This window comes from Poecilia reticulata, chromosome 22 (genome assembly GCF_904066995.2).
Source record: "Poecilia reticulata chromosome 22, P_reticulata-male-v2, whole genome shotgun sequence".
Taxonomy (NCBI): domain Eukaryota; kingdom Metazoa; phylum Chordata; class Actinopteri; order Cyprinodontiformes; family Poeciliidae; genus Poecilia; species Poecilia reticulata.
The window spans coordinates 26,346,490-26,371,385 of NC_088851.1; the positions used below are offsets into that span (position 1 = coordinate 26,346,490).

The 24,896-nt window shown below is 41.4% G+C and overlaps 3 protein-coding genes across 10 annotated transcripts in view; 1 reads left to right on the forward strand and 2 right to left on the reverse strand.

The window, feature by feature from the left end:
* On the reverse strand, positions 1 to 8,198 carry mok (MOK protein kinase). Of its 4 annotated transcripts, none has more exons than XM_008401905.3 (12): positions 7,881 to 8,198; positions 6,401 to 6,515; positions 5,027 to 5,116; positions 4,888 to 4,958; positions 4,734 to 4,812; positions 4,587 to 4,635; positions 3,890 to 4,068; positions 3,717 to 3,818; positions 2,322 to 2,495; positions 1,751 to 1,901; positions 1,492 to 1,677; positions 1 to 641 (listed from the first exon to the last, which is right to left on the reverse strand). In XM_008401905.3, exons 1-12 carry the CDS (start codon positions 8,131 to 8,133, stop codon positions 564 to 566), a joined length of 1,527 nt encoding a protein of 508 aa, XP_008400127.2. In that variant the 5' UTR covers positions 8,134 to 8,198; the 3' UTR covers positions 1 to 563. The 4 variants fall into 4 exon arrangements, with proteins under 4 accessions (XP_008400127.2, XP_008400126.2, XP_008400128.2 ...); XM_008401904.3 differs by having other exon boundaries at positions 3,890 to 4,074; XM_008401906.3 differs by lacking the exon at positions 7,881 to 8,198 and adding an exon at positions 7,512 to 7,874 and having other exon boundaries at positions 3,890 to 4,074.
* nemf (nuclear export mediator factor) lies at positions 8,074 to 22,880 on the forward strand. Of its 2 annotated transcripts, none has more exons than XM_081602931.1 (32): positions 8,074 to 8,185; positions 9,299 to 9,367; positions 10,105 to 10,207; positions 11,411 to 11,536; positions 11,611 to 11,759; positions 11,832 to 11,899; positions 12,797 to 12,886; positions 12,993 to 13,066; positions 13,501 to 13,571; positions 13,636 to 13,711; positions 13,781 to 13,921; positions 14,855 to 15,063; positions 15,137 to 15,304; positions 15,407 to 15,470; positions 15,545 to 15,633; positions 16,280 to 16,383; positions 16,775 to 16,837; positions 16,928 to 17,040; positions 17,590 to 17,647; positions 17,766 to 17,824; positions 18,291 to 18,411; positions 18,608 to 18,812; positions 18,898 to 18,940; positions 19,022 to 19,071; positions 20,188 to 20,317; positions 20,403 to 20,480; positions 20,556 to 20,771; positions 21,387 to 21,422; positions 21,500 to 21,606; positions 21,678 to 21,721; positions 21,791 to 21,870; positions 22,706 to 22,880. In XM_081602931.1, the coding sequence occupies exons 2-32, from the start codon at positions 9,309 to 9,311 to the stop codon at positions 22,781 to 22,783; spliced, it is 3,072 nt and encodes a 1,023-aa protein (XP_081459057.1). In that variant the 5' UTR covers positions 8,074 to 8,185; positions 9,299 to 9,308; the 3' UTR covers positions 22,784 to 22,880. The 2 variants fall into 2 exon arrangements, with proteins under 2 accessions (XP_081459057.1, XP_081459056.1); XM_081602930.1 differs by lacking the exon at positions 8,074 to 8,185 and adding an exon at positions 8,999 to 9,179.
* Positions 22,881 to 24,896, reverse strand: part of klhdc2 (kelch domain containing 2) — a 7,498-nt gene continuing 5,482 nt past the window's right edge. For all 4 annotated transcript variants that reach the window (XM_008401909.3, XM_081602932.1, XM_008401907.3 and 1 more), the window contains exon 14: positions 22,881 to 24,412. In XM_008401909.3, coding sequence (XP_008400131.2) covers positions 24,289 to 24,412 — 124 coding nt within the window. In that variant the 3' untranslated portion in view covers positions 22,881 to 24,288. The remainder of the gene's footprint in view (positions 24,413 to 24,896) is intronic.

Here is a 24,896-nt window from a genome sequence, read left to right on the forward strand (position 1 = left end):
AAGTATTAAAATGATTATTTTATTCATTAAAGGGAGAAAATCTCTCCAACTCGGCACAATGTGAGAAAGTAATAAACCGTGAATCAACTGAGAGCAACCACATTTCATGATTCTATTGGAGTGGCCTAGTCAAAGTCTGCACTCTCTTGTGTCAAATTTAAAACAATGCAGCAAAGACTGGTTGACGTTCCTCGTCCGTCATGTAAAATACAAATTTTTATCATGAATAGCTGCTAGTTTTAAGGGGTTGATCACTTTTTCACACAGAACCAGGTATATTTACACTTAATGGGTGAAATAATCATTAAACACTGCTCCGGTTTTTTGTTATAAATAAAAAGCAAAAACAGAAGAAATCTGTAGCGGGAGGGAATTCTTTTCCCCAGCATCGTAATAACTGAATAATTTATTTGTTGAATTGCGGCACATTTTGGCCGTCCATCCCAGCAGTCGCTGAGAAGACGGCAGCTTGTGTAGCAGGTTCCTCCAGGTTTGGCTCCGTTTTGCGGGTCGGTCCGGTTCAAGCAGGCGGATTTTAATCTGAAACGGCTGGATTTTGGCTCTCAGGTTCCTCCTCCTTCCCGCTCCACAGGTGGCATGCAGAAGTTCTTCACGGTTATGCAAGGCATCTCGTCCTCGGGCTGTGGAGAGAAAAAGGTCACAGGATGTTTTTCTGCTTGCAGCTGCAGCAGCTTTCCTGATGTGAAAAGACTCAACTGGGGCCTGAACACACAGAGACGAACACGGTGAAAACACGAGCCTTAAACTACAGGATCCTCATGACAATGGTGTAGGAAGTATGCCGGGCCAATCGGTGGCGCTGTGACTGCCAGAGAACAACATCAAAACGCACAGCGGCAGGTTTCTGTACAACCAATCACTTTCTAAATGCCTGGAATTCTGTCAAAATCGGTAAAGAAAGAGTCACTATGTGGTGGAAAACAGAAATCCTGGTGCACCTTCGTGATCTAGAACGTTCAGCGGTGTGTTATCACCATTGTAGATCGAAAACCAGAATAATTTTCTGCCAGAACTTTGACCTTAATCTCAGAAATGTTCTAGAAAAAAATCAAGGATTTTTCTGAGTTTCAAAATTCAACAATTTCCACTTTTAAAACTCAGAAATTCCCACGTTTTTTCAAGAAAATGTCTGAGATGGATCTAAAAAATGTTGGGTTTCTTTTTACCACATTTTTGACTTTTCAAACTCAGCAGTGCTTTGGTTTCTTTTTTCTCCCTGTAATGGCCTTCATACACCATCATATAATTGGTACCACAAAACAATGAGATAAAATAAATAAATATTAGTCATCGTTTAAAAAAGACAAGCCAAATGGAAACATGAAACCAGCGTTCTGAAATGCATTCGGTTTAAAAACTGATTGTTTCTGGTCTCAAGACGCCCAATCCGTGCGGACGCTCAGCCTGAACGACAAAAAACCTTTACGGATTCACCGAAAGTCGTCTCTGTGTGGACGGGGCCTTCAGCACCTGTGGCTGGCACTTTTTTGGTGAGATGGGCGGCAGTGTCGGCTTGTGGTTGAGGGTAAAAGCAGGAACGGCAGAGAAAGGGAACGGAAACTGATGTCCGTGAGCGGTCATGTTGAGTCTGGGCAGCTGCACCAGGTGGGGGGCGTTCCTCCGGCTGTGGGGGTCCGCCGCTCGCTTCGGGTTGTGCTGAGGAGAGAAGCAGCTTTTCACTGATTGGTCCGTTTCTCGGGCCGACCTGCCGGGTTTGTTGAAGGCTTACGTTTACTAGAGGCGTCTGTCTGGGCTGTCTTCCTCTCAGCTGTTTGCCCAGTTTGGTCAGTCGCCAGCTGTGCGTCGACTTCACGGTGTTTCCCTTCCCGTCCACGTTCTCAGAAATCCTCTGAAGCGTCTCTGATTTCTTCTCTCCGATCCTGAAACACAAAACCAACAGTTTTCTTCTTAAAGGTGGCCTGTTGTGCTTCCTTGAACAGGTTAGATCTATGAACACCCAAACAGCACTAAATTATTCCTGGATGATGAGATTTCAGTCTGCATCGCTCTGCCTATTTTTGGCTGTTTTAAGGCATCTTGTCACTTTAAATCCAAATAAGCTGCAGCTGGCCACGCCCCCCTGCTCAACGCTTACACACCTGAAAATGGCTGAAACAGATGCTCAATTACACAGCCACCCATCTTTGAAAAGCATTAGCAGAGCCTCCTGCACAACCAAGTGGTAAAATCAGCTGGTTGCTAAGTAACGGGCTGGGCCTCTGCAGAATGTGGCAATTTTTAACAATAGTCAAAATAATCGGTAGATTAATTGATATCTAAAGTAATGGTTAGATTTGCACCTGATTTCCCTGAAGTAGGTGTGCTTCAGGGCGGTGTCTGCGGCGATGCGCTCGTCTGGGTCGTAGGCCAACATCTGGTAAAGCAGAGAGATGGCCGGCGCCGGGCAGCTGGGCAGCAGCCGCGAGATGCCCGTTCCTTTCTTTGGGGGGAAGTTGAATTGCATCGCTCTCGACCTAACAGCAGGAAAAAAGTGAGTTAGATCTACTGACTCTATGTCTATACGTGCTGCCCTCATCAGGTTTCGTCTGATTACAACCAGAAACCAGAGAATGATGAGCGTCATGGTGATGAAGCAGACCGGTCAGTTTAATGCAGGGTTAGGCTCGACATCAGCGCCGCAATATTTCTGATTAATTAGACATTTCTGTATAGATTTTTATAATCAAAGTTATGCCTTTAAATCCACATTAACATGAATTCAACTTGTAACGAATAAAAATAATATATTACAGACAGAAATTAACACATTCAGAGAGCAAATTTCTGTTAATAACACTAAACAGCAGTTCATGGCAATATTGGGGCATCACTTTTGTATTTATATTTGCACACAGAATAAAAGTGATATGCTGTGTATAATTTACAGTGGTGGGCAGACTTCCACTAATACACTAGATTCTCATTTAGTGCTTTAACATTTTGCAGACTTTGAAAACAATTAGCAAACTTAGCTTCCCCTAAATTAATTATAAACTCTAAAGCACTAATTTACTTTGCTGGTTTGTAAACTGTCAGCTGAATAAAGTTCAACATCTGTATTATTATAATTCTTCAAGTTAGATGTTCATATTCAGTTCCATTTCCTCTCCTTATGTTTTCTATTTACTTTTAAATACATTTTATTGAGCATGTGGCAAGAAAACAGCAAACAAATGAAGTACACAGAAAAATATGTAACATGCTGCTGACACATGGTGTGTGAACATGACTGGAATTAGCACTTTAGCATTAGCAGAGCTAATGTCTCTGATTAGCGCTCCAGGGTTAGCATGACTAGCTAACAAAGAATGTAAAGAATAAAGAATGTTTCATGCATTACAAAGTTTACTGGAAATCTGTGGTAGAACTGGACAAAAATGTCAGCCTCATTGTTTAGAGCAGGGGGGGGCAGTCCTGGTCCTGGAGGGCCGGAGTCCTGCAGCTCTTAGACGTCTCCCTGGTCCAACACTCTTGAATCCAACAGCTGAATCACCTCCTCAGTGCAGGCAGGTTCTCCAGAGTCCTGCTAACGACCTCATTATTTGACTCAGGTGTGTTGAAGTAGAGACACATCTAAAAGTTGCAGGAGGCCCTCCAGACCTGGAGTTGCCCACCCCTGGTTTAGAATGTGAAAAAAAGCGTAAAAAGTAAAAACGGTGTGAATACTTTTGTGCAGTCGGGCGTTTTGGACTCACTGTTTGAACTTCTGCAGCAGACTTTGATCTGGCGTCCCCAACACGTTGTGGATCTTGGCCACCTGGTCCAACTCGTTGGCTCCAGGGAAGAGAGGGCTCAGGCTGGAACACACACACTGGGTCACGCCCGTCCCGCCGGGGGACAGCGGGGTCAGGCGGACACGTCTCCTCACCTCAGGATCTCAAAGAAGACACAGCCGGCGCTCCAGACGTCCATCTTCTGGGTGTAGTAGCCGTCGGTCAGGAGGCACTCCGGCGCCCGGTACCAACGCGTGGAGATGTACTCGGTGTGCGGCGGCTTGGAGTACACACTGCGACACGAGCCGAAGTCGCCCAGCTTCAAAACGTTTTGCTGCACCTCACAAGGAAATCAGTGACAACATGTTTCCTGAAATTTGACTCTTTGGTTTTGACACACCTGTGTTGAAATGTTGGGGTCATTTAAGGAGTTTTACAGAAATGTGGATCTGGTCCAAAGGTTTCTGTGGGAGGAGGGACAGATTATGACCAGGTAACGTCTGTCTTAATGAAGTTCTCCAGATCCCACAGACTGTGAACACATCTCCTCAAGAGAGCCCAGTCAGATTTAGCTCTAGACTTTGACTAGGCCGTTCCCAAACTATTCCCTTTTGTTGGTTTAGACATAGCTTAGACTTGTGAGATGGAGAAAAATAAAATTCCTCCTCATCTTCAGCTATGTGTGGATGGATGGATGGATGTTTTATTTACGTTTCATGACAGTTAAATTGTCTTTAATCTGAAATGTGCTATACAAATAAAATTGATTGATTGATTTAATTTGTTTTAAATGGTTTTACTCCATAAAGCTGTTGGGTTTCTGAACCTTTCTGTAAACTTCAGTGATTTTACCTTGATGAGGATATTTTCAGGTTTTACATCTCGATGAAAGATCCCACACCTGTTAAAAAAACAAGAACAAAACCTCAGGTATAAATTCAGATTATTTTTAATCTAATCAGACTTTGATTATTTTTAATCTAATCAGCTGTGCTGCACCTGTGCATGTGCTCCAGGGACCTGCACAGCTGGTACATGTAGCTCTTCACTGTCTGGTCAGGCAGAGGCGTCCTCCTTCCTGCAGAGCCACAAACCTCCTCTGAGCACATCCAGCTCCAGTGAGGACACACAGTGTTTTCCTGAGCCGTCCTACCTTGTATGAGCTCATAGATGTTCATCTCCATCAGTTCGCATATCAGAGACACTGTTCCTGTTCCTTTGTCACTGAAACATTGGGTTAAATTAATACGACCCACATGGCAGGTGAATATGTGGCTGTGAGGAAGACTCACTATATCAGCTCATGCAGCTGGATGATGTTGGCGTGAGGGCTGAGCCGCTTCATGGCCTGGACTTCCCGCAGGTTGTTGGCCTTTTCCAGACTTCAAATCAAATGATGTTAGTATTGGTGAAGCAGATAACTGAATATTTCAATTATACTGAACACATAATTTCACATGAGGATACAACAACCTACATTGGCACAGATATTTTGTTTGCTTGTTTAAAAAAAAATTCAATATGGCGTCCATTTTTCAAGATGGTCGTCAAGGAAAATGTATTCTTGCACTTGACTATATTTATCATGGAGTAATATTTTTGGTGTCAAATCATAATTGTTGCCATCAAGATATTTTTTTAACAATATATATTTTTTTTATTTTCTAGATCTCCACCATGGTTGTAATCTTTTTTTTTTTTTTTTTACTAAAATGACCAATTAGATGAATTTGTTTGGTGTCAAATCACAGTCTACATATTTTGAACCATAGAAATCCTACATACTTCCTTGATGTAGTATTTCCTTTTCCTGGTGGGCATTTTTAGTAGATGTCCACCGTTGATGTAATGGAGAATATGTGTTTACACAGCTAACCAGTAGGTTAGATTCACTAACCACCAGCTTGCTGAGCAAGAATCTTGGCTCTGCTAATGCTAACCTGCTAGCTGCCAGATGAATACAAAATAAGCGACAGGTATCGCTAAGCACATAAAAAAAATAGTGAAAGCCGATGCCAAAAAGCTAAATTATTATTATTAAAAATGAGTGGAAGCTAACACAAAACTGCTACCTGCATAAAAACCTAGCAGAAGCTAATGCTAAACATATTTTAAAAGAATAGCAGAAGATAACGGTGACCATTAAGATGACTGCCACAAAGTTTGTCATAAACTATCATCTTTGCTATATGTTACTTTAAAAACACTTAATATCACCATTTGCTCATTTTATGTTATTATTTTTATGTATGCTTTGTGCTTCCTTCAATAAATAAAGTATTTTTTAAATTGGATTGGATTAAAGTTTTATGAATAAATTCACCACAGTTGAAAACATAAGATCTGACATAAAGCTAATCAAAGTCATGAAAATGCACAACATTTTATGACGATATAAGTGGTTTAAAGGCTTGGAATCGGCGGCCATCTTGAAAAATGGCTGCCATCCCGAAATTCAGGAGGCTAATGAGAAAGATGAAACACATGCGACCTAAGGGGTGAACATACAAACGTTTATGCTAATGTCCACACACTATAAGATATTTGCAGTAATATTCTGCACTATATTAAATTATATAAAACATTCTTCAACTAATGTACAACTTCAAAGTCAAAGTAAAAATAAAAAAATCCACATTAATCAGAATTTAAAGTGAAGAACACACCTGTTAATTGTCTGCTTCATGGTTTTACACGCATAAAACTTCCCATCTTTAAGGTTCTGAGCTTTCAGCACCTCAGAAAAGGTGCCCTCTCCAATTTTCTTGATTATTTTATAACCTGCAGTCATGGTAATAATAAATAATCATGTTAATACATAACAGTACAAACGCATCATATAGACAGACTCAAATGCATACAGTCACCTTCTGTCATTGTTATGAAACAACACAAGTTCAGTTGATGTTATTTGGTAAAAAGCCCTCTTCCTGAGCAAGCATGTGGCGACAGTGGAAAGAAACAACGTCCCATAGCAGGAAGTGAGTTGAAAGGGTTTAGAAAGCAGACACAATCAATGTGTAATCCATCAATCGATTGACAAGTTTTCAGCTCATCGGCTCTGATCAGCAGGTCAAATCCTGAAAAACCTCAATTTAATCGTCCTGTTCATTAAATTAATTAAAAACGATTTAGCTTTTTTTTCTTTTTTTAGATTTTGGTGAGAAAGATATTGTACCTGTGGTCAATTTAGTGTTGGTTCTCCAAAGTACTGACAGCAGAGGTGCCAAAAATTTACCACAGGTTATTTAATTTGTCACATTTTGGTACTGAGTCATTCATTCACTACATCTATGACTAGATTTTGCGAAATGTGTTTATTTTGAGGATTTTTACACATTTTTACCAGGTAAAACAATACATCTGTCCATCTACATCAAATAATTCTTTAAATCCCTGAATTTATGACAAATTTGTTCTGAATGACATGCTCATTTGGTCACTTTGAGGCAGATTTGTAAGTTGAAATCTAAATTATTCGTACTGTATTTTATTTATTTTGTTGTTGTTGTTATTTTTAAAGCGACCTTTCCCACCCAGCTTTATTGCCCCAGTGGAAGGAGGGCGAACACTCACCAAAAAGTCATATTCAACTTTGAATAAAAACAAAATAAAAACTAATTTTTGTCGCTTTATCTATGTATTTCTCTTTATCTGCTTCCAATACAGAAACGTGCATTATTTGAAGTAAAAACGAGAAACTTCAAGCAGTTAAATTATGAAAAATAAACCGGTCAGCCTTTTTTTTTTTTTTTTTTTTTTTTTTTTTGTACTTACAGTGCATTCCTTTGATTGTGTCCTTGCGCATTTTAGTCGGATATCAATAGCCAGCGTATCTAGACAGAACATGTCATAAAAACTCTAAAAAAGACGCGGAAATTGTCTGATTGGAGCTAGCTTAGCCCCGCTGCTGCGCCCTGTTAGCTGACCGTTGCCTTGGTAACGGAGCACGCCTTCGCCCTCCGCGCTGACCTGAAGAGGAGACGGGAACTCTGACAGGAGGTCTAACCGCCGCGGCAGCCCGGACCCTCGGCTGGAGATATTACACTTTAAAGGCACAATAACCCCCCCTCCTGCGGGATAAGCTTTGTTAATCACTGCAGGCCCAGATATTAGACCGAACCGAACCTTTATTCGCGGTCTTACCTTTTCTCCAGAGGTGGCTCGTGACCAGCGCCTCTGACGTTTTCTCATTGGGCCGCAGGTTGTTCAGGGTTTCCACGCCGTAGTTCCGCACACTGTTAATCCAGTCCGTGTCAGGGGTTGTCCTGCACGCATTTCTCAGGCTTGCCCTGTTCTTCACGTCAATGAGCCAGTTGGAGTAGTGCATCATTGGTGCACACAGACAGGTGAAGAGCAGAACATGAGCCCGCTGGTTTATCGGAAGGAAGCTGCTCATTCACCGGATGAATAAAAGCAGCATTACGCTCCCAGACGCCCGGTCATGTCAGGTACAAAGCTTTCTATTCACCGATGCTGACTGATGCGAGTAAAAGGCGTGGACCATTTCATTTTTGCACCCAATAGGCTTCCGTAAAGTTCTCTTTAAGGGTTGGAAGGCGTAAGCGCGTTTGCCATGTTGTGAGTGGCAGGTTCTCCTTGGAAACACCAGAGTTGGGTTTTCAGTATAAAATAAACACACATTTTTGATTCCTATTTAAATAAAATATAAATGTCGATTTTAGAATTAATATTGTAATAACTTAGATTAAATTAAACATCATAAACTGTTTAGATTAAAGCAGGGATTTAAACTCATTTTCATTTCGAGTCGCATCAGGATCATGAATGTCCTCAAAGGGCCAGTTGGTAACACTTTGTTAACCAGTTGTTAAAACATTATAGTTTCTCTATGATTGATTAGTATTTCTTAAAATGTAACAAGTTTTATCTTTTCACGTTGCTGTAATTTGGTCCTATATAAATGAAAACAGATTTGACTGATAAAATGATATTTAAGCACACAACTGTTATCATAAAGTTTAATTCAATTAAACTTCACACTTGTGAGTTAGTCACACTTGTGACTAACTCACAAGTGTGAGTTAGTCACAAGTGTCTAACTCACAAGGTCTTGAGTTAGACACTTGTGACTTCAGTCTGAAACCCTTTCTTTATTATTATTATTATTATTATTATTATTATTATTATTATTATTATTATTATTATTATAGAACCAGCATAACACTTGCTCTATGTTTTTGGACGTTTCCGCAAATATACCCTCACAATATGGCGTCGACGTTGACGCACTGTGCGGTCGCTCGCACCTGTGTGTTTGCGCATGTGCAGAAATCCCTGCATGATTTTCTTGTTGCTGCTTCGGATATGTAACGTTCTCAATCATTACGTTACAAACAAAACTTCAACGTGGATCTAACTCACCATGAAAACCAGGTTTACCACCGTGGACATCCGGGCAGTTATTGCCGAGATCAATGCCAAGTAGGTGACGGTTGTTAGCCGGAGCTAATGCTAACATGGCCATCTGCTAACAAGGCTAATGTTGATTTGTTTACACATGTTGAGCACTCATTCATTTATTTATCGCCTTTCTTTTCCAGCTACATCGGCATGAGAGTGAATAACGTTTATGACATCGACAATAAGACATATCTGATCCGTCTCCAAAAGTAAGGAAAGCTAGAAAACTCAAGTTTTATGAGCCTTTGCTATAAAGAATATGACACTATTACAGGGATGTCTGCTTTGCTAGAATTATTACTTGATATGTTAAGGGTTTCTGCTAGATAGTTTATCGTGACTACATTATTACAAATAAAAAGCAACATTTTGTTTCTAATGCTATTTATAAGGGCAGATATTTAACTAAGAATTATCTGATTTTCTCTCATTTCTTTCTCAAGACCAGAACATGTAAAAGCTTCTTAATCCAAGAGGATTGATGAATTACAGCACACATTTCAAACCTTTAATTAATTTTAAATAAGCGCAAAAAGTACATTTTAGCACATTATGTAGAACACATGTATCAAAGTTAAGGCCTAGGGGCCAAATCCTGCCCGTCTTATGTTTTTATGTGGCCACATTAATAAAACTTTCACAATACCAGTTGTGTCTAAATATTATTTTATCAATCAATCAAAGCATTTTTTTGTCTGAAATGAAAACAATGTGAAAAGATATTAAATATTTAGTTTCAAGTAGTTGTGATTAATTGCAGAGACAACTATTTATTAATATCTTAACAGTTTAAGGGGACGTTTTATCACTATGTTCTGCCACAGCCAGCCATTTGAGCTACAGCGATAATAACTGTAACAGTGCAACAGGTTGGAGTTTTGTTTAATGTCCGGCATTAAGCCGCCATGTTGAGCAGGGTTGACCCCATGCTGTGCTGCTGTTTCAGGCCCGACAGCAAAGCCGTTCTGCTGATAGAGTCCGGGACCCGCTTTCACTCTACGGACTTCGAATGGCCCAAGAACATGATGCCTTCAGGCTTCGCTATGAAAGTAAGAACCTCCACAACCATTTCATGGTTATTAATACCCCTTAAAGTTACGATCACAAACATCAGTGTTTTTATTAACATAAAGTAAAGCATATTTATGCATTTCAAACATGATTTATGGTTTATACGTTTATAATTCACCCATCTTTAACTTTAATAAGTATTTTAGGTAAAAATTGCACAAAATATAAAGAATTAAATTAGCCATTTGTACTTTCAGGGCAGCCAAATAATATTAGCTTAGAGCTACAAATGTTTTTGAAAAGACAACTTATAATTTTAGATAAATATCTAGTATAGGAAATTTATCAGATTTTTCAAAAATCCAAAATTTTTTCTATTTTTAGGATTTAAAACAAACATAAAATTTAGCAAAGAGGATAGATTTATTTTTTCTTCTATGGGATAAAAAATATGTCAAAAATTAAAATTCACTTGCATTCCAACCGGCTGTACAGTGGCGCAGTTGGTAGAGCTGTTGCCTTGCAGCAAGAAGGTTCTGGGTTCGATTCCCGGTCTTTCTGCATGGAGTCTCCATGTTCTCCCTGTGCATGGTGGGTTTTCTCCAGGTACTCTGGTTTCCTCCCACAGTCCAAAAACATGACTGTCAGGTTAATTGGCCTCTCCAAATTGCCCCTAGGTGTGAGTGTGTGTGTGCATGGTTGTGTGTCTCTGTGTTGCCCTGCGACAGACTGGTGACCTGTCCAGGTGACCCCTCCTCTCACCCGGAACGTTAGCTGGAGAGGCAGCAGCTCCAACCTAATGACAAGAAAAACAGATCTTAAAGTATATTATTAGTGTGTGACTGTACTATAATTCTTTGTGGGAATTCAGTGCAAACATTTCAGGAATAAACTAAAAATTGCTAAATAAAAAAAAATACATGATGTGTTTATTATTATATCCCAATTTATAGTATTAGATGTTTTTTATTTTTTAGCCAAAGACGCATAAAGCTGTTAGAAACACCTGCAGCTGTTGACTCAGGGTTGAAATTATTTCCTTCTCATTATTAATCATTCATTCATGTTCAGTAAAATCGACTGTAACATTCGAACATTAACTCAATGCAGCTGCGTTTGTGTTTTTATTTTTCCGTCTTTGAGTGAATTTGGATATTTAAAGTCATAATTTCCCACATTTGATCGTTTTTTCCTTCACTGAGTTGAATCTGAAAATAGAAGCAGCTGTTTTTGCTCCGTAGTGCCGGAAGCATCTGAAAGGCCGGCGGCTGATTCAGGTCAAGCAGCTGGGAATCGACAGGATCGTCGACATCCAGTTCGGTTCCGACGAAGCCGCCTACCACCTGATCGTCGAACTCTACGACAGGGTCAGAACAGTTTCAGAACCACTACAGGTGTGGTGCTGGTACCGAACACGCTGACCCGGCTGTTTGTCCACCAGGGTAACATCATCCTGGCGGATCACGAGTACACCATCCTGAACCTGCTGAGGTTTCGCACCGCCGAGGCCGAAGACGTGAAGATAGCGGTGAGGGAGCGGTACCCGGTGGAGAGCGCCCGGCCGCCAGAACCGCTCATCACTCTGGACAGGTAGCGCCAGTCATAAACATCCCATAATCCACTGAGCCGTAACCAATGGAAACTCGTCTAAATGTTCCGCAGGCTGTCAGAAATCCTGAGCAAAGCTCCACATGGAGAGCAGGTGAAGAAAGTCCTGAACCCTCATCTGCGTGAGTATTTTCCACTTCATCATGTCTAGAGACTCAATCAGTAATAATTTATGGAAACTTTCAGTTGGAACCAGATATTTACATACTCTGGATTAAAACACAAACAGTTGTTCTCATTTTCCAATAATCTGAACTGGGACTGAAAGTTATGGTAGCTAATTTTCCTGGATGATAAATTGTCCCATAAATTATAAGGTTGTTATGAGACTTTTTTGAAGTAATGTAACAATAATGATGTAATAATCGCAGCACACATTTGAAATTAAAGGTTAATAATCTTTAATTTAAAGGTTAATAAACTTTAGTTTCAATCACCAGGCTGAAGAATTTTGTTTTCCAGGTTTGGTTAAAAAAAGAGAGAAAAACAAACTATTATGTGAATGAAAATAATCAAACTTGTTTAATTTTTAATGTGATTAATTGATTTATTACTTATTAATTAATTTAGAAAACAATCAATCAATCGTTAACTGGAGAATACAAAATAAAAATGTTGTAAAAGAGCAACAAACTCAAACTGTAGAAAAAGTACATGGATTTAGCATCTTTTAAAGTATTTTTAATATTGTACAAGAAAAGGCTTAAAAATCTGCAGACGTGGCAATTTTAAAATCCAATTAATCAAAAAAAATAAAATAAATGACTAAAATAATCATGATCTGCAGCCTCAGACTAAACTTCCAGTTTTAGGTCAGTCATGATTATTTGCTAAATGTTCCAATAGAGAGAAACAAATATTGTTTTATTATGACATTACGTTACAGATTCTCCTGATTGAGGCTGAGCTTCGATGCTAATCTGAATTCATGACTTTATTCTCCCATCCTGAAGGAAAAAGAGTTTTATTCAGCTGTAAATCTGTTGATTATTTAACAGAATGAGTCATTTTCCCTCCAGCCTACGGAGCCATTCTGATTGAACACAGTCTGATGGAAGCCGGCCTGCCAGGCTCCTTAAAAGTCGACAGTCAGGTCGACGTCGCTGAAGGTACGCCGGGGCCAGCAGGAACTTTCCGTCTGCTTTTTTCCTTCCATCAAATTTTCCTTCCATCACATCAGTGAACAAGCTGCGTTTTATTTCATTTGTTTCTCAGTTGCTCCTAAAATCCTGGAGGCTCTGCAGCTCGCTGAGACGTACATGGACAAAACGGAGAAATTCAGCGGAAAAGTGAGTAAAATATGACGTCCTGCTGAGATTCTGTCTGTTTTTAGCATAATCAACAGATTTTTGCTAAAATATTTTAATTCTGCCTGAAATACGTTTTTAGTTTATGTTTGGATTCAAGTTAGTGTAAATTTAAAGACATAACTTTGAATTTTTAAAAAATAAACACAAATATCTAATTAATCAGAAATCTTCTGACCCTCCTGCAGAACTGCTGCGACCCTCCTGTGGGTTGCGACCCCCATGTTGAAGACATTAGATTTAAAGCATTTTATTGTAGCTCACATTTTGATTTGTTAAATAAAACGTACGTCCTGCTTTGTGTGGGTCTGTTTCACATTTAACCTCATGAAATGTGAAAAGTTTCGGTGTTTTCTAAAACTTTGTTCTTCTTAGTTTCACATTTTCCATTCATACAGTTTTTCTGCTGTAATCAGGGTTTCATCATTCAGAAGAGAGAGAAGAAACCCAGCTTGGCTCCTGGGAAACCCGGTGAAGATCTGCTGACGTGCGTTTCCTCCCTGCTGGTCGGTTTCCTTCAGTTCAGCTCCAGTAACGTTTTCCTCTCTCAGGTACGACGAGTTCCACCCGTTCCTCTTCGCCCAGCACACCAACAGCCCCCACCTGGAGTTTGAGACGTTCGACAAGGCCGGTATCACCTGATCGATAGCTTCCTGCCGTGACGAGAGAACGCTGACAGAAGTCGTTTGTCTGCAGGCGGTGGACGAGTTTTTTTCCAAGATGGAGAGCCAGAAGATCGACATGAAGGCCCTGCAGCAGGAGAAGCAGGCTCTGAAGAAGCTGGAGAACGTGAAGAAGGACCATGAGCAGCGGCTGGAGGCGCTGCACCAAGCGCAGGTAAAACCGGCTCCTCTCGGGCCAGGGGTGTACAAACTTTATGCTACAGGAGCCACAGCTGTAGAGCTAAGAGAAGTCAACAATTCTAAAAACCAACTAAAAGCTGAATATTTTAATGATTTAATGAATATTTTAATGTCCTGATTTCTGTATAAAAAGCATTTAAATGTCAGTTTGGATGATTTTTATGTCAGGGGTGTACAAACTTTTCCCCAAAGAGCATTAAGCTGTGGCCAGGAGCCAAAGACAAATCTGTGAAATGTTTATTCATTGTTCTTTTTTCACTAATTATTACATTCATTTAGCATAACTTCTGCCTCAAAATGTTATTATTAAATATTATGTTTAATAATAACCAGATAATAAAAATATATAATATTTTATATGAATCACATCAGATTTTATTTTATTCCCACAGTTTTCGTGGTTTTTATGGTTTTTTGGTCTTTTTCTTGTCAGAAACTTTTAAATTTTTTGCTTTGATAAATTTAGTTATCAATCAGAAAACATTGAAATAAATCATTTTAACTTATATTTTATTTAAAAAAAAGACTGAGTAACAGAAAAGAAAAATTATGAAGACTGTAAGAATTTAAGATTTTTTGTTTTTAATTTTTGCGTTTTATTTTTCTCATGTTTCCTCCAACCTTTTGAGGCCCCACAGCGCCCTCTGGAGGCCCCACTTAGAAAAACACTTATTTTAAACAAATCTGTTTAAATCAAAACTCTTATTAGAGTTATGGATGTTTGTGGTAGCATGTACTCTTAGATTAAAATGAAAGCAGAAAATGGGACGAATTCTACTCTACAAATCCAAAAAGGGCCACATGGAATCATTCCGAGGGCCTCAAACGGCCCCCGGGCCTCACTTTGGACACCCCTGTTTTAGTCTATATTGTGTGGCGGATGGATTCAGCCGAATGTGTGTGACAGGAAGTGGACAGAGTGAAGGGCGAGCTGGTGGAGATGAACCTGGCGGTGGTGGAGCGGGCGCTGCAGGTGGTGCGCAGCGCGCTGGCCAATCAGGTGGACTGGACGGAAATCGGCGCCATCGTGAAGGAAGCGCAGGCGTCCGGCGACCCGGTGGCCTGCGCCATCAAGGAGCTGAAGCTGCAAACCAACCACATCACCATGCTGCTGAAGTACGCTGCTGCTGATCTGCAGACCAACGGCCGCTTCACAGGATCGCACTCACCTCCGCCGTCATCTCCACAGAAATCCCTACGTTTCTGATGAAGAGCAGGAGAAAGAGGAGGAGAAGATCAGAGTGGAGGAGAAAGGAAAGAAAAACAAGAATAAAGGGCAGAACAGGAAGCTGCAGAGGAACAAGCCGATGCTGGTGGATGTGGATCTGGGCCTGTCTGCGTACGCCAACGCCAAGAGGTTCATCTGCAGCAAACGGCTCCGAAAATTCAGGATTTATGATTAAAATCCTTAAAATCCTTAAAATCCTTCAGCTGGATGAAGTTTTATTGTTTCTTTCAGATACTACGACCACAAACGCAGCGCTGAGAAAAAGGAGCAGAAAACCATCGAAGCTGCAGGCAAGGTGGGGAAGCTGCTAATAAAACTATAACCTGTAATCGTATTTACTTTGACCTTCGACCCTTTTAAATTGTTCAGGCCATGAAATCTGCAGAGAAGAAAACGCAGCAAACCCTGAAGGAAGTCCAGACGGTCACCACCATCCAGAAAGCCCGAAAGGTCTACTGGTGGGTCGGCGAGTTCTGGAAACGTTTCACATGACCGGCGACACGGAGCGCAGCAGGAAAACCATAAATACGCCTTAAAGGCTATAAAAACAGAGAAGAGACGTTTGCATTTATTTATAAGTATTAAAAACAGGCTAGAAATGATTGTTATTGTTCTGAACCTGGCTCGCAGTAATACGAGAGAAAAATCTGATTAATATGAGAATCAATCAGTAGAATATATCAATAACATAAAAATATGAGATATTGTACAATAGTCATGATACTGGGAAAGTCATTACTAGAGTAAAGTCGTATTATTACGAATAGTTATACGACAATAAAGTTGTAATAATATAAAAATAATGTCAAAATATTACCAGAATTAAATCTTAATATATGAGTGAAGTAATAATAGAATACTAAAGTATGAATAAAGTTATTAACAGCATAAGATAGTAAAAATATGAGGTTAACGTCATAATATTTGAATAAAGTCGTAATAATAAAAGGTGCGTTTCTTTCCTTCCCCTTCAGTTTCGCTCCTCGTTGCGTTGCTCGATCACATTAGATCCCAGAAAAGCCCTGAAGGCTTCTGGGTGTGAAACGTTGAAACCTGAATATTCTGGAGAAACTCGATCAACCGGCAGTTTCCTCCGTTCCTCAGGTTTGAGAAGTTCCTGTGGTTCATCAGCTCTGAGAACTACCTGGTGATCGCAGGGAGGGACCAGCAGCAGAACGAGATGATCGTCAAGCGCTACCTTCGCTCAGGTGAGGCCGCCTGCTTGACCTCTGACCTGCACCTCTGACCTCTGACCTGAAGCTCTGACCTGTTGCTCTGACCTCTGACCTGTAGCTCTGACCTGTAGCTCTGACCTCTGACTTGTAGCTCTGACCTCTGACCTGTAGCTTTGACCTCTGACCTGTAGCTCTGACCTGCAGCTCTGATCTCTGACCTGCACCTCTGACCTGTAGCTCTGACCTCTGACCTGCAGCTCTGACCTGTAGCTCTGACCTCTGACTTGTAGCTCTGACCTCTGACCTGTAGCTCTGACCTCTGACCTGTAGCTCTGACCTCTGACCTGTAGCTCTGACCTGCAGCTCTGACCTCTGACCTGTAGCTCTGACCTGTTGCTCTGACCTCTGACCTCCTCTCCTGCAGGTGACATCTACGTCCACGCTGATCTGCATGGAGCGACCAGCTGCGTCATCAAGAACCCGTCAGGTTCTGTTCTGGCCCGTCTCCTCTCGGCTCAGTTTTCTTCTTCTTGTTTGTAGCCGCAGCATCTTCATCGCCTCTCCTCCTCTTCCTCAGGCGATGCCGTTCCTCCCAGGACGCTGACCGAAGCCGCCACCATGGCCGTCTGCTACAGCGCTGCCTGGGATGCCAAGATTATCACCAGCGCCTGGTGGGTCCACCACCATCAGGTCAGTCGATTCTCACCCAGAAAATAACGACTCTATGCTTCAGAATCCTGTAAAAGCTGCAGTTACTGAAGGTTTTCCTTCCACACAACTTTCCACTAACACAGTTGGTAAACCTTGTTAGCAGGTAGTTTATTATTAATTATGTAAAGCATATTACATAATATGCTCTACATATTATGTAATATGTAGACCCCCCCTGGGGGTCGGGACCCCTAGGGGGACACGGAGGTACTGCAGGAGGTCGTGAGATATTTTTTAAAATTCTGAATTGTCTTTAAATATTAGGGCCATATCAAGAAAAAATATGAAGAATAAGAATATATATATATATATATATATATATATATATATATATATATATATATATATATATATATATATATAATATTTTAGTATTGGTTTGGTTTTTTTTATATCTGTAAGCATGAAAATTAATGGAAATAAACCCCAGAAATTGGCTGGAATTTAGAAATTAAAATAAAAACTTTTTAATTTTCCTAAAACATTAAAAATGTTATTGGTAAAAAACTTAAAGTGTGTGTTTTTCAGGTGTCTAAGACGGCTCCCACTGGAGAGTATCTGACCACTGGAAGCTTCATGATCAGAGGTAGGAACCTTCATCACTTCCTGTCCATAATACCATCACTTCCTGTTTGCTACAACGAGCAGCAAATACATTTACCTGGAAATATTTATTTGCTTTTTTTCTCATTTTTGCTCTTCAGGGAAGAAAAACTTCCTTCCTCCATCCTACCTGATCATGGGCTTTGGCTTCCTGTTTAAGGTAAGCGAGCGCTGCTGGGTTGCCTGGGGTCACACGGGGTAACACGAGGTCGTGTTACCCCACCTGGGATCACACGGGGTCATCTGGGGTCGCCTAGGGTCATCTGGGGTTGCCTGGGGTCACACAGGGTAACACGGGGTCGCCTGGGGTCACATGGGGTTGCCTAGAGTCATCTGGGGTCACACGGGGTCGCCTGAGTCACATGAAGTCACACAGGGTCACACGGGGTTGCCTGGAGTCGCCTGGGGTCACGGAGGGTCACGCAGGGTCACCTGGGATCACACGGGGTCATCTGGGGTTGCCTGGGGTCACACAGGGTAACACGGGGTCCCCTGGGTCACATGAAGTCACACAGGGTCACACGGGGTTGCCTGGAGTCGCCTGGGGTCACGGAGGGTCACGCAGGGTCACCTGGGGTCACGCGGGGCCTTTCCGGTTCCCACCTGCTCCTCTGATTGGCTGACAGGTGGATGAGCAGAGCGTGTTTCGGCACCGCGGCGAGCGAAAGGTGAAAACGGTGGAGGAAGACCTGGAGGAAGTGACATCGAGAGCTGCTGAGCTGCTGGAGGAAGGGGAGGAGCTTATCGGTACCAAGACGAATGTTTCAGATCAAAACTCATTTTATTATCAGATAAACTGCTAATACAAAAATCAGTTTTTAAATGACAATTTCACTTATAAAGAGTTTTGTTTAAACCTGGCTGTGATCCAAATTTCAAACGTTTTTAATGGTGTATGTCGCGTGTGAAAAGCTGCTGGACTCGTTTCCTCCTCGTTTCCTAGGAGACGACAGCAGTAATGAAGACCAGGGCAGAGCAGCAGACGAGGCGGAGAACCATGAAGAAGCAGAAATGGCCGCCGCAGCGCAGCCGGGCGACATGGAGGACGACGGGAGCGACGAAGACAGCGGCGTGGAAGACGACACCAAGAGCGACCAGTTCAGCTTTCCAGACACCTCCATCTCCCTCTCCCACTTACAGCCAATCAGGTAGCGTCTCCGTCCAGACAGGAAGTTCCGCTTTCTTCCTGCATGAACGTGAAGGAAACAACAAATCGTTCTTCCTCGTTTCTAGGATGGCTCACAATCCCAGCTTCAAGAACGAAACGACGACTCAGGCAGATATCTGCACCTTTTCCTCTCCTCCAGGTTGTTTTATCGGGTTATTTTATTTAATTTCTGATGTTTTCTTCCTTCAGGTTGAGGCGGATTCACAAGGAAAGAAGCACATGAGCGCCAAGCAGAGGAGGTGAGCTCAGTTTGTATGTCGGATAAAAAGCTTGAATCTGTTCTACCCAGTTCAGTAAACAGGCCTCAGATTCATCCTTTGCTACTAATGATCAAACTTTCACTAAAGTATTTCTGTTATTGCATTTTAAGCAATTTTATTTTCTTATTTAACCCTGTAACACCTGGTGTTGTTATATTACAACCTTTCAAACCAAAAAAAAGCACAAGTATAGATTTTTCTTCTCTTTTAACCCAAACTTAGACCTTCAAACTTTGACCTTGAACCTGTTCAGGTTAAAAATGCCAAATTATTTCAGAAATACTTTTGGGTTATTATCACGTCTCAAACGTTTACATGTGTAATTTAACATTTGTACAAAATAATTAAATATTAATCAGGTTGTTTTAACTCATGAAGTAGATTTTCTAAAACTTGACAAACATATTTTCACTCCAAACTTTTTCTTTATGTAGATTCATGAGTTGGAATGGCCTAGTCAAAGTAACAACCTAAAAAGATGGGTGTATTTTCTTATGAAGAATGTGCAAAAGTTTCAGTTTGCTGCAAAAAGAGGTTCTATGAAGTATTTATGACATTCAAGGGGAAACGTAGGAGAAAACCAGAAGATCTCTGTTTGAAACTAAAACCATTTATCATTTCCTTCTTTTTCTTTATCACGATAAACTTTGTGTTGGTCTGTCATACACTGCAAAAACACAAAATCTTACCAGGTATTTTTGGTTTAGTTTAGTAATATTTTAGTGCACTTGAAATAAGACAAAACTAACTAATAAGTAACTTTTCTGCAAAAATTAGGAACTCGATTTAAATCTATAAATCCTTAAAACTGATTTTAACAAGGCAAGTGAAAAAAATCCTCATTCTTTCACTATTGTAAGGAATTATTTATTTAAAACAAGCTTTGATGTTTTGCTGAAAGTTACTTGTAAGTTTTGTCGTATTTTATGTAAACTAGAAACTAGAATCTTGATTTTGTATTTTTGCAGCGTAAAACTTTAAAAAATATATTTTTGTGATGGGAAACCGTGTGAAAAAGCTCCAAGAAGGAATTGATTTATTATTAACGATGATTAATTTAACGACGCACGGAGGTTTTTGCCTCTTTTTTTTTAGAGAGGAGAAGAAGAAAAAGCAGAAACAGGAAGATTGTGACGGCGAGGAGAAGTCGGAGGTTTCCTCTGTGGATCTGGGGTCAAAAGGTGGAGGAGGTTCTTCTCAGCAGCCGCTGAAGAGAGGCCAGAAGGTGAGAGAAACACCGAACCAGAACCAGAACCAGAACCAGAACCGCTCAGGTGGAAAATATTGAAATATTCCTGCTGCTGGGACAGAACAAGCTGAAGAAGATCAAGGAGAAGTACAAGGACCAGGACGAAGAGGACCGGGAGCTGATGATGCAGCTGCTGGGGGTGAGGGAGGTCGTCTGTGTGCCGCCGCTCCATCGCGGCCCAGATTCTAACGCCCGACCCGTTTCTGCCCTGCAGTCGGCCGGGGCAGCCAAGGAGGAGAAGGACAGAGGGAAGAAAGGAAGGAAGGGGAAGGGGAAAGAGGAGCCGGGCAGGAAACCACAGCCGAAACCGCAGCAGAAACCTCGAAACATGGCCGCCGACGAGAAGAAACCGCAGCAGGAAGGAGGAGGAGGAGAGGAAGAGGAGGAAGAGGAGAAGCCGGCTGCAGAGCAGCAGCAGCAGGAGGAGAAGGTAGAAAACACAAAAACATATAAACTTCTGTGTACAACAGCATGAGGGAGAATTCAGATCATTTCTGTTTAATTACAAGAAAAAGTCATAAAATAAAGATGCAATTTTACCAAAACAGCTTAAATTTAAGAGAAAAATACGTTTTAATGTGAAAAAGGATCTAACATGACTAACATGGCCACTCAGTCAGTGTAGAGTTGTGTCGTTTCAAAGTTCTGCTGTTTATAGTAATTTGATGGAAACAGATTTAAATCGAAAATCTGATCGGTAAACAAATATTGACAAAATAAAATCATAATATTATGACTTCATTCTTGTATTAGGACTTAATTTGTTTTTAATATTGTGACTTTATTCTCACAATTGAAAACAATTTCAGCCTTGCTCTGATATTTTGCTGATCTGAATTCAAAGTCCAAATAAACACAAACTGTAAAATGCTTCTCAAACAAGATGGCCGCCTCTCTCTATGGAAACACCAAAACTCCAGATTGTAATAAAATTAAATCTCTGGAAACCAAAAATTAAACTAATCGATGATCAATTTATCGCCCAGCTCTAACAGAATGTGGGTTTAGTTGCTTCCTGACTCAGCAGTGATGTCATTTCCTGCAGGAAGACGAGGCGGACCAGGACAACGCCGGAGTGGAGGTGAGCTTCCTGCCTCAGGTGAGTAAACGCCGCTAGTCGGAGCTTCATCCTCTCGGCTTCCTGTCTCCCGGCGACAGGAAGCAGAAAACCTGCTGACGTCTCTGAGCGGCCAGCCGCACCCCGACGACGTCCTGCTGTTCGCCGTCCCCGTCTGCGCCCCCTACACCGCCCTGTCCAACTATAAGTAGGTGTCCAAACTGTCCAAGCCGTCCTCAGAGCCGCGGCTCGGTGTGACGGTGCTTCTGTTGTCCGCAGACACAAAGTGAAGCTGACTCCAGGCTCTCAGAAGAAAGGAAAAGGTAGAAACGATCCCGGATGATCCCCGCAGGTCGAGGCTCAGTGCTGACGTGACGTTTTCTGTTTTCAAGCGGCTCGGACGGCGGTGCTCAGCTTCATCAAGGCTAAAGACGCTTCAGCCCGGGAGAAGGACCTGTTCCGCAGCGTCAAGGTGAAAATATTCACACCCAAAACACCAGCAGGAAGGAAAACCTGACATGTAGCCTCACATTTTCTCAATTTAACTATTTACATCTTTTAAATCTGTTAAAACTTTCTTCATATATAAAAGGTTTAGATTCATATTTCTACACATTTTTCTAATTTATTCAAATATATACATTTAACTAGATGTTTTATATTCATTGAATTAATTGGAAACATTTATTGTTATATATAAATATCAAACTTTTTATGTTTGTATTTGTGTTAAATCATGTAACAAATTTTTATTATAAAGAGAATTTAGTTTATTTTAAAATGTAATTAAGACTGAGAACCAGAATCTGTTGTTAAACCCTGGTTCTGTTCTGAAGGTCCAACCCGTTGCAGCCGAGCCGCTTGGTGGTTAAAATCTGGACCTTCTAGGTCACTTTATGCATCGATAGTGTAGCTTTAAATACACCGGGTCAGCGGTTCTGTTAGCCCGGGTCTGTTGGTCCAGGTCTCAGTCTGTCCGGTTCTGTCGGTCCGGGTCTCAGTCTGTCCGGTTCTGTTGGTCCAGGTCTCAGTCTGTCCGGTCTGTTGGTCCGGGTCTCAGTCTGTCCGGTTCTGTCGGTCCGGGTCTCAGTCTGTCTGGGTCTCAGTCTGTCCGGTTCTGTCGGTCCAGGTCTCAGTCTGTCTGGGTCTCAGTCTGTCCGGTTCTGTCGGTCCGGGTCTCAGTCTGTCCGGTTCTGTTGGTCCAGGTCTCAGTCTGTCCGGTCTGTTGGTCCGGGTCTCAGTCTGTCCGGTTCTGTCGGTCCGGGTCTCAGTCTGTCTGGGTCTCAGTCTGTCCGGTTCTGTTTCAGGACGCGGACCTCTCCAGGAACATGCCGGGGAAGGTGAAGGTGTCGGCACCAAACCTGCTGGCTGCCAAGAGGAAGTGAACCCGTCCGGATCCGGTCCGATCCGCTGAGGGATTAGGTTCTACTGATTCTACTGATTCCATTTACAGAAATATTAGAAATAAAAATCTGAAGCCGATTAGTTTGTATTTTTCATTTTATTTGGATACAATCTTGCATCACCAACAATTACAGGAGGTAATTTTGTGCAAACGAAGCCAAACTGACACAGCGGCGATTCAGTGCAACGACATCAGGAGCCATTTTATCTACAGCTGTACAGACGGATCAGAACCAGCAGGCGGGTTCTGTCTGGTTCCACCGGATCGTCTCTCCGAGCAGAAATCTGCAGAGAACTGAAGCGAAATTACCTGGAACCAGGTAACCTGCTGCTAAATAATCCCAGCCTTTCTGCTCAGATGGGACATTTTTAGTGTTCAAACAAAACGGACGTTTAAAAACAGACCTCTAGATTTCACCATTTTACATTTGCATGAAGCCAATTTAAAGATGTACACACATTTCAGTGGTTTTCTTAGAGTTCCTGTTCGGTCTGAGAAGGAAGCAGAGGAGACGTTTCTGGTTTCCTCTTCTGGACATCAACAGAGAATCTGCTGAGTCAGCAGAAATTTCTAAACAAAGAAGCCAAAAAGCTCGCAGGTTTGGATTTAAAGGTTCTGGAAGCTTCTAAATATTCATTTGTACCTTCTGAGGTTTAATAATCCAGAAGAAATGATGGCTTTATGACTGCAGAGGAGTACAACCAAGGATTGGCGCAAGGATAAGAAAAATAACCAAGTTATGAGCAAAAAGTTGTGACATCAGAAAAAAAATATGGAAGTTCATACGAGAATAAAGTCATAATGTTACAAGATTTAAGTAATGAGATAAAAAAGCCAATGAGTCGAAATAATGAATAAAATAGCAATTTTATAACTTCAACATATAAAAATAAATTAAAATGAAGAATATTGAGCATCTTGTGAAGTTATACTTCAGTATCGGTTTTACAAATAAATAAAAAAGTTCATCTTTTATCAGTAGCAGAACTTTGAAACGATTGAAAACTAGAATCACAAACTGATCTGGACAACAAACCTTTTTCAATCTTTTTCCAGTAATTTTACGACTTTCTTCTGGTAATCTTATAACTTTACCCTCGTAATCTCTTAGTCTGGCCCTAATAGTCAGCTGCATGTGGACTTACTTACCCCACATGCAGCCATTTTTTCTAGACCTTTTTGGTGGAATGAAAATCTGACCTCAGAACCATATCTGAACTTTAAACCAGGGTTTGTTTTTTCCTTTCCTCACCTTTAATCATCTGTTTTCCAGCTGCAGCCGCCTCTGAGGCCAGCTGTTGCCGGGCAGAAAGGGGTTGATTCTGAGGGCCATCCTGATTGGTCGGCCCGATTCCAGATGTTCTCCTGGCTGTGCAGGGAAATAACTGGGCTCATCATCAGAAATAGAAAACAGTTTCTTTCTTCTCGTCATTTTAATTCATGTTGGCGGTCCGGGCAGAGCGAGCCGGTGGGTCCTGCCCGGCTCTAGGAGCCCAGCGTGTTGACCCGGGACATCCTCTGCTTCAGGCTGTGCAGCAGGTGTTTGGGCAGGCAGTCCCAGTGACAGGACAGCTTCTCCCGGTGCTGCAGAATCGCCTCCATGCAGAACCTGAGGAGCACAGGCTCGTTAGCGGCTAAAACAAACCCACTTCCTGCTGCTTCAAAGCTGCAACTTTTATAAAAATTATTTTTACATATTAGTTGAAACTGTTACAGTAAAGAATGAGACAGAAAAAAAATGTATCTCCTAGACTAGAAACAACCAATCAGAGCCAGGAGGCGGGTCTTATCGTTGTCAATCACAACACCTGTTAGGAAAGTTGATGCTAGTTAGCATGGCCACCGATAGCGGATTTCCTTCAAGGATGAGTTGAGTTAGCATTAACATTAACGCATTTCAGAGCGTGTTTATGAGTTGATTGACAGCGCTAAGACCCGCCTGCTGGCTCTGATTGGTTGTTTTAAAAAAAAATTGATTTCATAACTTAATGCCTTGAAATTGGGCCCCTGTCTCTTTAAAAACTCCTGGATGGATGGATGATGGATGGATGGATGGCATCACCTAAACATTTTTTCCAGTGTTGCTCTCAGAA

Bases quoted from the DNA above. Each gene is read 5' to 3' on its own strand.
- mok (XM_008401903.3), bottom strand. From the start codon at position 8,133: ATGAGCAGCTTCCTTCCGATAAACCAGCGGGCTCATGTTCTGCTCTTC. The intron at 4,959-5,026 runs GTGAGTCTTCCT...CCAATGTTTCAG, and splicing joins CAGCTGCATGAGCTGATATA to TGACAAAGGAACAGGAACAG. The intron at 642-1,491 runs GTGCTGAAGGCC...TTCTCTCCACAG, and splicing joins CAAAAAAGTGCCAGCCACAG to CCCGAGGACGAGATGCCTTG.
- nemf (XM_081602930.1), top strand. From the start codon at position 9,121: ATGAAAACCAGGTTTACCACCGTGGACATCCGGGCAGTTATTGCCGAG. The intron at 15,471-15,544 runs GTGGGGAAGCTG...TAAATTGTTCAG, and splicing joins CCATCGAAGCTGCAGGCAAG to GCCATGAAATCTGCAGAGAA. The intron at 18,941-19,021 runs GCAGATATCTGC...TTCTTCCTTCAG, and splicing joins AGAACGAAACGACGACTCAG to GTTGAGGCGGATTCACAAGG.